The 12,318-nt window shown below is 48.1% G+C and overlaps 1 protein-coding gene across 1 annotated transcript in view; it reads left to right on the forward strand.

Annotated features, from left to right (window-relative positions):
* Positions 1 to 12,318, forward strand: part of hspg2 (heparan sulfate proteoglycan 2) — a 172,060-nt gene that overhangs the window by 49,550 nt on the left and 110,192 nt on the right. Inside the window, 9 exon segments of the mRNA XM_034141030.1 lie at positions 219 to 272; positions 5,315 to 5,424; positions 5,673 to 5,731; positions 7,660 to 7,832; positions 9,696 to 9,821; positions 10,266 to 10,466; positions 10,730 to 10,849; positions 11,554 to 11,685; positions 12,082 to 12,226. Coding sequence (XP_033996921.1) covers positions 219 to 272; positions 5,315 to 5,424; positions 5,673 to 5,731; positions 7,660 to 7,832; positions 9,696 to 9,821; positions 10,266 to 10,466; positions 10,730 to 10,849; positions 11,554 to 11,685; positions 12,082 to 12,226 — 1,120 coding nt within the window.

A 12,318-nucleotide genomic window follows, 5' to 3' on the forward strand; every position in this document is an offset into this window, starting at 1 on the left:
ACACACACACACACACACACACACACACACACACACTGATTTCCACTTTCTCTCATTTTCTCTCCTGGCTTCACTTCCTGTCTCCTGACCTTTTAACCTCTCTGCCCCTAACTCGACCCCTCTCTTCTTCTGGTGTCGCTTTCCTTGTTCGGTCCTTGACCTCTGACCCCTGTCTGTGTCCTCCTCCTCTTCTTCCTCTTCCTCGCTGCTCCTCACAGAGATGGACTCTTCCTCTCCGGGGAACATTCAGAGCTCCTTTGAACCGGACCTCAGTAAGTCTCTCTCTCTCTCTCTTTACCCCCCCCCGCCCCCCCCTCAGTAATGGTCTGCAGAGATGTCAAGTAGAAGTACAGATACTCGTGTTTAAAAATACTCTGGTCAAAGTAGAAGTACTGACTAAACTTCTTTACTCAAGTCAAAGTAAAGAGGGCTTTGAAATGTACTTCAGTAAAAAGTGAATTTTCAAATCTGCCCTGGCCAAGAAGGCAACGTTACACAAACATATAACATACAGAGACATAATGAATGTTAAACGAAAAGTAATGTTTTGCCCCACCCCCCCTCCCTCAGTGACAGCATGATGACACATGGCTCAGATCTGCAGGAATGTGTCCCATAGTGTATTCTGCCACCCCCCCCCCCCCTAATGACCCGCAGATGGTTCGCCCCGGAGATATGAAGCAGCTGTTTTTGAACAACATGAGAATAAACCAGTCTCTGTTGAACACAAAGAGAGTCTGGAGGGGGGGGGGGAGTGGGGGGGGGGTCTCCTATCATGCAAAAGTCTCTCTTTGATGTCTTCTCTACATCACTGTGTGTCCCCGGTGTGTCAGGAGACACACAAAGTGTCAGAGAAGAAAACCTAAGGGCTCCAAAACAAGTCTAGCTGTGTCTGCAGATTTCTCCTATTAGCATTAGCATTAGCATTACAACTGTCTTAAGATCAGATCAGATCAGATCAGATCAGATCAGATCAGATCAGATCAGATCAGATCAGATCAGATCAAAAGTACTTTATTGATCCCAATTTGGGAAGTGTTTGCATTGCAGCAGCATAAAAAGACAATACAAATGTAAAGACAATGTAAGTAATGAAGTGTGGGGGGGTCATGGTGATGTCTGTCAGGCACAGTTTCTCTCCGCCTGTGTCTCAGTGGTTCTGGTTCCTAATAATAATAATAGATTACATTTGTATAGCGCCTTTCAATTCAATTCAAAGGTCTCTCATCAGACGCTCAGCAGCTTCAGTAGAAATGGCGTTCTTCTGACCTGAGCTCCTCCCACAACTCCCACAATGCAACATGTATCGAGCTCCTCCCACAATGCAACATGTATCGAGCTCCTCCCACAATGCAACATGTATCGAGCTCCTCCCACAATGCAACATGTATCATACAAATACAAAATAGTGCAAGAAGTCTATATTCATGTCAATAGAATATGATCTGTCCAAGACCAGAATATGAAATTAAATAATGTACATTAAGACACATTTAAATATGGTTTATAGCGGTGATAACTTCAAGAGACCAAAGGCCGCTTTACAAACAAACAAACAAGAGGGGCAAATAATAAAGTCAAAGTTAAGGTTCCTCTGTAAATGTGCGGTTCGATGCCGTGGCTGCAGTGTTTGGGGGTCAAAGGTCGTCCCGGTGGGCTTTTAAAGTCCGACTCGCTGCTCAATCAGGTCTTTGTTTCCCTGCGGGCCTCCAGAGGGGCCCGAGGCACACAAAGCCCCCACGGTGCCGCCTCTTTACCACTAAAGACGTTTGAGAGTTAAGAGGCAGGAATGTTTTACCCCGCTGTAAACAGAACAGAGCGGCTCGTTAGCGTAGCGCGCTAATCAAAGAGAGAGCGGACCCTCTCAAGTGATCAGATTATGAGCGGGTCAGAGGAGGCGCTTTGATCAGGGTCTTTGATGTTAGCCGTGCAGAATCAGGACCAACAGAGAAACCCTGCTGAGAGTAACCCAGAAACCCAGGACCCTCTGACAGAAACCCAGAAACCCAGGACCCTCTGACAGAAACCCAGAACCCTCTGACAGAAACCCAGGACCCTCTGACAGAAACCCAGAAACCCAGAACCCTCTGACAGAAACCCAGAACCCTCTGACAGAAACCCAGGACCCTCTGACAGAAACCCAGAAACCCAGGGCCCTCTGACAGAAACCCAGAACCCTCTGACAGAAACCCAGGACCCTCTGACAGAAACCCAGAAACCCAGGACCCTCTGACAGAAACCCAGAACCCTCTGACAGAAACTCAGAAACCCAGGACCCTCTGACAGAAACCCAGAACCCTCTGAGAGAAACCCAGAGACCCAGGACCCTCTGAGAGAAACCCAGGACCCTCTGAGAGAAACCCAGAAACCCAGGACCCTCTGACAGAAATCCAGAAACCCAGGACCCTCTGAGAGAAACCCAGGACCCATTGGCAGTAACCCAGGACCCTCTGACAGAAACCCAGGACCCCACTGACAGAAACCCAGGACCCTCTGAGAGAAACCCAGAAACCGAGGACCCTCTGAGTCCCAGCAGCTTCTACTGAAGCCTTCCCCAACTCCGGGGACTTCCGGCCGGGGACTCCGGGTGGCAGTATACGCCGTGAAGTGGTTTGCGGCCTGCCAGTAAACCCAAAGCAGAAGAAGAAGAAGTGACGTCAGCGGCTCATTTGCCTAATCCTCCCTCAGGGAACTTATTCCGGTGTGAACGCGATCTGTACTAAGTGCTCTGGGGTAATAAGTGCCGGGGCACTGAGTGCTCTGGGGTAATAAGTGCCGGGGCACTGAGTGCTCTGGGGTAATAAGTGCCGGGGCACTGAGTGCCCTGGGGTAATAAGCGCCGGGGCACTGAGTGCTCTGGGGTAATAAGTGCCGGGGCACTGAGTGCCCTGGGGTAATAAGTGCTGGGGCACTGAGTACGGCAAAGTACTCGGTGTGAGCGCAGCTATTGGATGTAGAGAAACACAGGTTGCAAATTCAAAGTCTAAACTTCCCATTTAAATTCGATTAATACGTAAACACACATTGTTGCTATTCTTGCTTTATGGAAGATTGAAATGCAATAGCGTGGGTTGTTAATAAGCCATGGACTAAAGCAGGGTTCTGTCTGTCAAATGTTAAAGTGATGCCAGAAAACAATATTTCTGTTCCTCAAAAACGGATAAAAATCACATTTTTGGGGATTTCCATTTTCTCTTCGATTTTTTTATCAGATTAGGATTTTTTGGGGATTCAGATATTTTGGAGGGGATTTAGATTAAACATTTTAGATTTGTATTTATTTATAATTTTTTTAGATGTATTTATTTTTTACTCCAGAAATATGAGCATCAAACAGAGCGTCAGACGGCAGAGACAGCTTGGTTTCACGGAGAACAATGATGTGATGGATGTCCGGTGGGTCTGACACTGAAACTGAGGTTTCTGTCTCTTTTCCTTTTCTCCGTAGAGGAAGTAAAGAAACCTCTGGATGTATTTGTATTTGAGGAGCAACATATGACTCGGCAGCTTTAAGACGTGAAGACACTTTTATTTCCCACTTCGCTCTGATGCTGTATTTTCACTGGAAAGTGGGCGGGGCCTAATCGCTCATCGCTCTAATACTGTATTATTCTCAGAAAAACCCTGGATAGGTAGAACAAGGTCACTTTGTCATTTCTCTAAACTGATGTACGATTGTTTTCAACACTGTGTTTGGACTCGGAGATAATAGGCTCGATTACGCTAATATACCGACATAGACCTACTTCTGTTCAGACAGAAAATAGATCAGGATTCAACAAAGACGGGAAACGGAATGAGCAGAAGTTCACCTCCCTGTTCCAGACCCTGTTCCAGACCCTGTTCCAGACCCTGTTCCAGACCCTGTCTCACGTCTGCCTTTATCAGACTGTCTGTTAGTTTCTGTGTTGTGTCCTCGTCCTCGACCCCCCAGAGAAGAAGCTTTACATCCAGGTGTTTCGGTGTCTGGGTGCAGACTGTGCCTCCCCTCAGATCAGATCAGAAGTACTTTATTCATCTCAATTTGGGAAATGTTTGGCATTGTTCATTAGAGAGATTAGAAGACTAGAAATAAACAATCCAAAATGTAAACATCTCAAATAGAAAAACAAAAGCATTACAAAAGTAGAAAATATACATGTTGAAATACAAATGTACAATAACAAAATATATTCCTCAGGGAACAGGATCCTGTGTGACAGCGTCTGTAATAAACTGAACCTCCTGATCCTGGATGTGGTTTATAATGTCTGACCCTCTGGAGTCTGGTCCTCTGGAGTCTGGTCCTCTGGGTCCTCTGGAGTCTGACCCTCTGGAGTCTGACCCTCTGGAGTCTGACCCTCTGGAGTCTGGTCCTCTGGGTCCTCTGGAGTCTGACCCTCTGGAGTCTGACCCTCTGGAGTCTGGTCCTCTGGGTCCTCTGGAGTCTGACCCTCTGGAGTCTGACCCTCTGGAGTCTGACCCTCTGGAGTCTGGTCCTCTGGAGTCTGACCCTCTGGAGTCTGACCCTCTGGAGTCTGACCCTCTGGAGTCTGACCCTCTGGAGTCTGACCCTCTGGAGTCTGATCCTCTGGGTCCTCTGGAGTCTGACCCTCTGGAGTCTGACCCTCTGGAGTCTGACCCTCTGGAGTCTGACCCTCTGGAGTCTGGTCCTCTGGGTCCTCTGGAGTCTGATCCTCTGGGTCCTCTGGAGTCTGACCCTCTGGAGTCTGACCCTCTGGAGTCTGACCCTCTGGAGTCTGATCCTCTGGGTCCTCTGGAGTCTGATCCTCTGGGTCCTCTGGAGTCTGACCCTCTGGAGTCTGGCCCTCTGGAGTCTGACCCTCTGGAGTCTGACCCTCTGGAGTCTGGCCCTCTGGAGTCTGGCCCTCTGGAGTCTGGCCCTCTGGAGTCTGACCCTCTGGAGTCTGACCCTCTGGAGTCTGGTCCTCTGGGTCCTCTGGAGTCTGACCCTCTGGAGTCTGGCCCTCTGGAGTCTGGTCCTCTGGGTCCTCTGGAGTCTGGTCCTCTGGGTCCTCTGGAGTCTGACCCTCTGGAGTCTGGCCCTCTGGAGTCTGGTCCTCTGGGTCCTCTGGAGTCTGACCCTCTGGAGTCTGACCCTCTGGAGTCTGGCCCTCTGGAGTCTAACCCTCTGGAGTCTGACCCTCTGGAGTCTGACCCTCTGGAGTCTGGTCCTCTGGAGTCTGACTCTCTGGAGTCTAACCCTCTGGAGTCTGACCCTCTGGAGTCTGACCCTCTGGAGTCTGACCCTCTGGAGTCTGACCCTCTGGAGTCTGGTCCTCTGATTCTGATTCTGATTCTCTCTGTGTTTCAGTTTACTACCGGGCGCTCGTTAACTTCACCAACTCTCTGGTGTACGGCCCAGAGCTCGATGACATCTTTTCCCCCGCCTTCAACGAGATCTCCGAGGCCGTGGTGGACACGGTACGCCCCCCCCCCCCCCCCCCCCACCCTGCATCATGCACACTCATAATGTTGATGATATAGTGGGTTATATTCACTCAAGTATTGTACTTTACCTGAGTATATTCCCACTACATTTTACAAGCACTAATTGAACTTTAACTTGTTGTTTATATACATATTTGTATTCTATTTTATTTGTATTTTACTTTTGCAATTTTTATTCTATAAAGTTTTCTTCTATTCTGACTGGTGTGTTTTCCCTGCAGCTGGAGTCAGACTACAACCGGGTCCCCGGAGTGCAGACGGTCAGCGTGGTGCTCATCAAGTAAGAGTCCTTGAGATCCATCCAAGCCATACTTCATGTGCAGAGGAGAGACATGTAGCCTTCACGTGCAGAGGAGAGACATGTAGCCTTCACGTGCAGAGGAGAGACATGTAGCCTTCATGTGCAGAGGAGAGACATGTAGCCTTCACGTGCAGAGGAGAGACATGTAGCCTTCACGTGCAGAGGAGAGACATGTAGCCTTCATGTGCAGAGGAGAGACATGTAGCCTTCATGTGCAGAGGAGAGACATGTAGCCTTCATGTGCAGAGGAGAGACATGTAGCCTTCATGTGCAGAGGAGAGACATGTAGCCTTCATGTGCAGAGGAGAGACATGTAGCCTTCATGTGCAGAGGAGAGACATGTAGCCTTCATGTGCAGAGGAGAGACATGTAGCCTTCATGTGCAGAGGAGAGACATGTAGCCTTCATGTACAGAGGAGAGACATGTAGCCTTCATGTGCAGAGGAGAGACATGTAGCCTTCATGTGCAGAGGAGAGACATGTAGCCTTCATGTGCAGAGGAGAGACATGTAGCCTTCATGTGCAGAGGAGAGACATGTAGCCTTCATGTGCAGAGGAGAGACATGTAGCCTTCATGTGCAGAGGAGAGACATGTAGCCTTCATGTGCAGAGGAGAGACATGTAGCCTTCATGTGCAGAGGAGAGACATGTAGCCTTCATGTGCAGAGGAGAGACATGTAGCCTTCATGTGCAGAGGAGAGACATGTAGCCTTCATGTGCAGAGGAGAGACGGGCGCATCGTGAAAAGTTATGGTGCATTTATGAGAAGTTGTTTTGGAATAACAAGTATCTGTAAAACGGTTACAACACTTTTTAAAAGTTTGTATTTATCTTCTTTACTTTGTTCAGTTGTATAAATAAAACACAGACACATGCCTGACGGTCCGTCCACACGGCAGCGCCGCGTGCTTCAACGGAGACGCTTCCCATTCACTTTGAACTGCTTTGCCTCCGTTCCTCGCTTTGAGAAAAGTAAAACTTTTCAAGCGTCGACGGAAGCGCCAGCCAATCAAATCCAGGGCCGGCCAATTTGCTGCCCTAGGCAAGATTTTAGCTGGCGTGAATAGATGAAAATCTATTCTCTTATTTTGTTATAACTATAATGATCATATAAAGGTGTGCCTTTACCTCCCTGAGCTGAGGTTATCAGAGCCTCTCAGTCTGTCAGGAAAGAGCTCTCTAAAGCTCCCCCCCCCCCCGCGGCCGCTTACACAGTCAATTCCAATGTTAACAAAAGCTGTATACGTTTTTTGGGAGTTTGATTTATTTTAAATGAACACAAATACAACATTAAAACCTATAATTGCACACTAAAACCATTATTTCAAAAAAAACAACTATTTCACATAAACCTCTGGGGCTGGGGTAGTTCAACTTGATTTTGGGGGGGGGGGGTGCGCCATAGTTTATGGGCGCTGTACGCAATAGAGGCGTAGTTCTGTTAGTATAAGAGAAGAAGATGTACTTTGTTGATCCAAAATCGGGAAATTGTGTTGTTATGAAATTACATAACTATGGGCGCCCCCCATAGATTGATGCGCCCTTAGCATTCGCCTATACTGCCTATGCCAAGGGCCGGCCCTGATCAAATCATATGCCAGTACAAGCTCTAGCCAATCAAACCGCATGCTTGTGTGTCTGGGGTGGGAGGTTCATGTGATTGGTTGTTGGTCGCATGCCAGACACGCCCACCGGCAAGCTTCAACGCGACGCTGCCGTGTGGACGGACCGTTAGTGTATGCCATCATCTTTCTTTTTTAATCCAGATCAAACTTCTGTATTCACTTTTTAGTTTCACGCTTTGATTCAGAGGAGATGAGGACACAGTATAGACCCCCCCCTGAAGCTGAACACTACATCTCCCATGATGCCCCTTCTCTCATTGTTTCTGACTGTTTCCTCTGCAGGAAGATGATCAGAGAGGACGGCGTGGACGTGTTCGTGGAGCTGGACGTGGGCTCGGACTACAACAGTAACGACGAGCAGATCCGCAGCGTCCTGTATAACGTGGTGAAGGAGGGCGCCATCGCCTCCTACGTCACCTCGGTGCAGGGCTTCCAGTTCAGACAGCTAGGGGAAGGTGAGGGTTCTCAGAGGAGACGTTAGTCACAGCGTCAGGATGTGTCTTTAAAGGTCATTCTCGCCTCATCCCCTCTCTTCCAGCTGTTACTAAAGAGATGATTCTGGGTCTAAAGCTTAAACAAAAGCTAAATGCTGCCGTGATGTAAACACAGACCATATTACTTCCAGAACACGTCTCATTGTTTCTGACAGTATATATATATGTATAAAAGACAAATAAAAAGTGCATTTTGCATGATAGGAGACATTTAACTTCTCCCTCTGGTTTCTAGTTAAGACTCCGCCTCCAGTGGAGCCTATAGCAGCGCCAGGTTGGTAAAGTGCTCTGCATGGAGGCTGTAGGACTGTAGCAGGACTGTAGTGCCTTTAGAGAGACAGCCCAGCGCATCCTTCCCCCCCCCCCGTGGGGAAAGATGACCTTTACTTTGAGGAATGTTTTGCATGAAAGCACCAATGTGACTTCTGAGTGTCTGAGTGTAGCCCACCGAGGATAGGAGGGTCTTTGCATGGCATGAGTTTGGAGAGGAAGGCTGCTGTTCACTGCAGGAGATTCTGTCCACAGGCATGGCAACTGATAGAGAAGCGTTTGCATGTATCTCTCCACTCAGGAGACAGGGTGCACCTCTCTCTGCTCTCTGACCACATTTAGGCTTTCTGTTTCCAAAAAGAGCGTACACTTTGAATTAAATCCCAGTTTGAATAAATAGTTCCAGGATGTTTGGAGCTAATAGTCCTTCTCGTATGTCAACGGCTTCAGAAAACAGTCATCTGCAAAGAAGTTGTTACTATTGTTCATTTTCAATACATGTAATATGTCTCTAATACATGCAGTCCATCTTTCCCTATAGCACAAAGTGAACGTTACACTTTACAGAAAACTCAATGCAAAACACATATTTATAATAAAACATGAATATATATGAATATAATAATATCCTCCTGTCCTTGAAGATCCCCTCCTCGCAATGTAACGACATGTCTGCAGCTCTGGATGTGTTTCATTGTGTTCTGATGTGACTGTAGTGTAACGGCTGTGATGTGACTGTAGTGTAACGGCTGTGATGTGACTGTAGTGTAACGGCTGTGATGTGACTGTAGTGTAACGGCTGTGATGTGACTGTAGTGATGTGACTGTAGTGATGTGACTGTAGTGTAACGGCTGTGATGTGACTGTAGTGTAACGGCTGTGATGTGACTGTAGTGATGTGACTGTAGTGTAACGGCTGTGATGTGACTGTAGTGTAACGGCTGTGATGTGACTGTAGTGTAACGGCTGTGATGTGACTGTAGTGATGTGACTGTAGTGTAACGGCTGTGATGTGACTGTAGTGTAACGGCTGTGATGTGACTGTAGTGTAACGGCTGTGATGTGACTGTAGTGTAACGGCTCTGATGTGACTGTAGTGTAACGGCTGTGATGTGACTGTAGTGTAACGGCTCTGATGTGACTGTAGTGTAACGGCTGTGATGTGACTGTAGTGTAACGGCTGTGATGTGACTGTAGTGTAACGGCTCTGATGTGACTGTAGTGTAACGGCTGTGATGTGACTGTAGTGTAACGGCTCTGATGTGACTGTAGTGTAACGGCTCTGATGTGACTGTAGTGTAACGGCTGTGATGTGACTGTAGTGTAACGGCTGTGATGTGACTGTAGTGATGTGACTGTAGTGTAACGGCTGTGATGTGACTGTAGTGTAACGGCTGTGATGTGACTGTAGTGTAACGGCTGTGATGTGACTGTAGTGATATGACTGCAGTGTAACGGCTGTGATGTGACTGTCGTGATGTGACTGTAGTGTAACGGCTGTAGCCTTGGCTTGCATGTGTCTGATGTTTCCATGCTGCCCCCCCTCTCCCTCAGTAACCCCCGCCATCAGACCCTGCATGGCAGATGAACACAGGTGTGGTGACGGCACCTGCATCCTGATGGAGTATCTGTGTGACAACCGGGCGGACTGCAGAGACATGAGTGATGAGAACAACTGTGGTGAGTGTGAGAGACAGTGGCTGTTACACGGCTGTAACTCATCTGTAACGCAGCTGTAATACGGCTGTAATATGGTTGTAATACGGCTGTAACGCGGCTGTTACACGGCTGTAGGAAGACTGTAAGAAGGCTGTAATACGGCTGTAACATGGCTGTAAAACGTCTGTAATATGGCTGTAACACGGTTATAACATGGCTGTAAGGCGGCTGTGACAAAGCTGTGAACACGGCAGGTATACGCCAGAAACACAGCTGTAACACGTCTGTAACACGTCTGTAACACGGTTGTTACGCGGCTGTTACGCGGTTGTAATACGGCTGTAAGACGGATGTAGCATGGTTGACTAACAGTTGCAGCTACGAGGCTACCTACCACTGTTTTTTAAACATATGACCATCATATCACAGGTGCATACGTTAAGTTAAATTAGAGATTTATTTCAGAAACAAGGCAGACGGTTCCTCCAATCGTCCCCACGACTCCCACCACCACCAGCACCAGCAGGAAGCCAGTGCGGCCCCCCAGCCCCCCGGGGCCCTGCAGGGCCGATCAGGCCACCTGTCAGAGCGGAGAGTGCATCCCCCGAGATTACATCTGTGACGGGGAGAGGGACTGTAACGACGGCAGCGACGAGAACAGATGTGGTGAGTGACGGTGTTTCTATACGGAGAAAAAACATCAATTCTGTCCGGCAACACGTTTTTATCCATGGCTAAGATTAGTGGACAAGAAATGACTAAAATGCAGCAGAGCCCGGTGCCTGTTCTCTCTCACATATGGCGTTATTTTTGTGCCTCTATCCTGAGCACGCAATGACACATTTTGAGCATAGAAAATGTTATTCTCTCAGACATCGCTGTTTTATACCTGTGTGAATATCTTCCTGTAACTCTCCATCTTTCCACAGGAACTCCCTCTCCATGTGAACCCAACGAGTTCAAATGTAAGAACGGCCGCTGCGCCCTGAAGCTGTGGCGCTGCGACGGAGACAACGACTGTGAGGACAACTCCGACGAGACAGACTGCCGTGAGTCTCCATTACTTTAAATATATTGGTCTTTCAAAGGGCTGCTTTGCAGGAGCAGCTCAAAATGCTATAAGTCAATAAGTCGATAATTCAAAAATGATCGGGTCATGGCTAAATGACGTCTATAAAGGTAAAATAAAACTCAAAGACATATCCATGTGCTGCACCATGAATCGAAAACTAGAAAATGTTGTATGGCAAGTCCAAACATCGACAATTAGTAAATAACAAATAACTTAAAAATACTCAAAGTCCACATTTTGTGCGATTATTTAAATTGATGAATGTCAATGTCTGTAGGGACTTGGCTTAGGAACTGGAAGGTCACCGGTTCAAGTCCCCAAAAGACCAGGTGCTACCGAGGTGTCCCTGTGCAAGGCACCGTACATATGGCAGCCCACTGCTCCTAACACTAGGATGGGTCAAATGCAGAATGTACATTTCCCCTCTGTGGGAGGGTTGAGGGTCTGTTAAGGGTTCCTTCTTCTCTTCTTACAATAAGTAAAAAACGTAAAGGAAGGTTGAGTTCATGTGGATATATCTTACAAAACGCCTACTGTCTTGTCCATAATCAGGTGATACATTTACAACATAGCTATGGGAACAGGCCGAGCCAAGTCTCCATGTATTCTGTTTTTTGAAACTGGAGTTAGTCTCCTGTGATTAGAGTTGTTTTGAATCGTTTGATTGTTTTCGTCCTGCAGCCACGAAGGGCCCCGGGGACCGCTGTGCTCCGGAGCAGTTTGAGTGTCTGAGCGACCGGACCTGCATCCCGGCCAGCTATCAGTGCGACGACGAGCCGGACTGCCCCGACCGGTCGGACGAATACGGCTGCAGTAAGTCTCAATCTGTCTTCTGTCTCTCTGAGCTGCACCAACAGGCTGTAAAGACTGATAACGATGCTCTTGAGATCAACACCAAGAAAACGGAGGAAATGTTTTTTCGCTCAGTGATTGTGCTGTTATGTTAAATGACTTGATCGTATCGTGTCGTCTGGTCCCTCTGAGATCTCTGTGACTCATTGTCTCTGAACTTCTCTTCACACTCGTCTCCTCTGAGACACTGAGCTGTTTGTGGGACGTCCATTCCTGAGAACTGAGGGTTGATTGTCCGTCCTCAGAGCAGAGTTAGGATATTCCCCTGACATCATGGTCCCCGCCGCCTCGCTGCATTCCTGTCCCGTTCCCATGTCCATTATTCTGTGTTTGAATCGTCTTCCTGGCTCTTTGCAGCCCCTCCCTCTGTGACCAGCCCGCCGGAAGAGTCCATTGAGGTGGCGCGTGGGGGGACGGTGACGTTCACCTGTCAGGCTGTGGGAGTGCCCACCCCCATCATCACCTGGAGACTCAACTGGGGGCACATCCCCCTCAGCGGCAGGTAACCCTCCCTCTGTACCCGCAATACAACTGTAGACACTTCATTTTAATCAATACAACTATTCAGGGATCGTAGAAATCCAGCTGATAAGA

Source organism: Trematomus bernacchii, unplaced genomic scaffold, assembly GCF_902827165.1.
Source record: "Trematomus bernacchii unplaced genomic scaffold, fTreBer1.1, whole genome shotgun sequence".
NCBI lineage: Eukaryota > Metazoa > Chordata > Actinopteri > Perciformes > Nototheniidae > Trematomus > Trematomus bernacchii.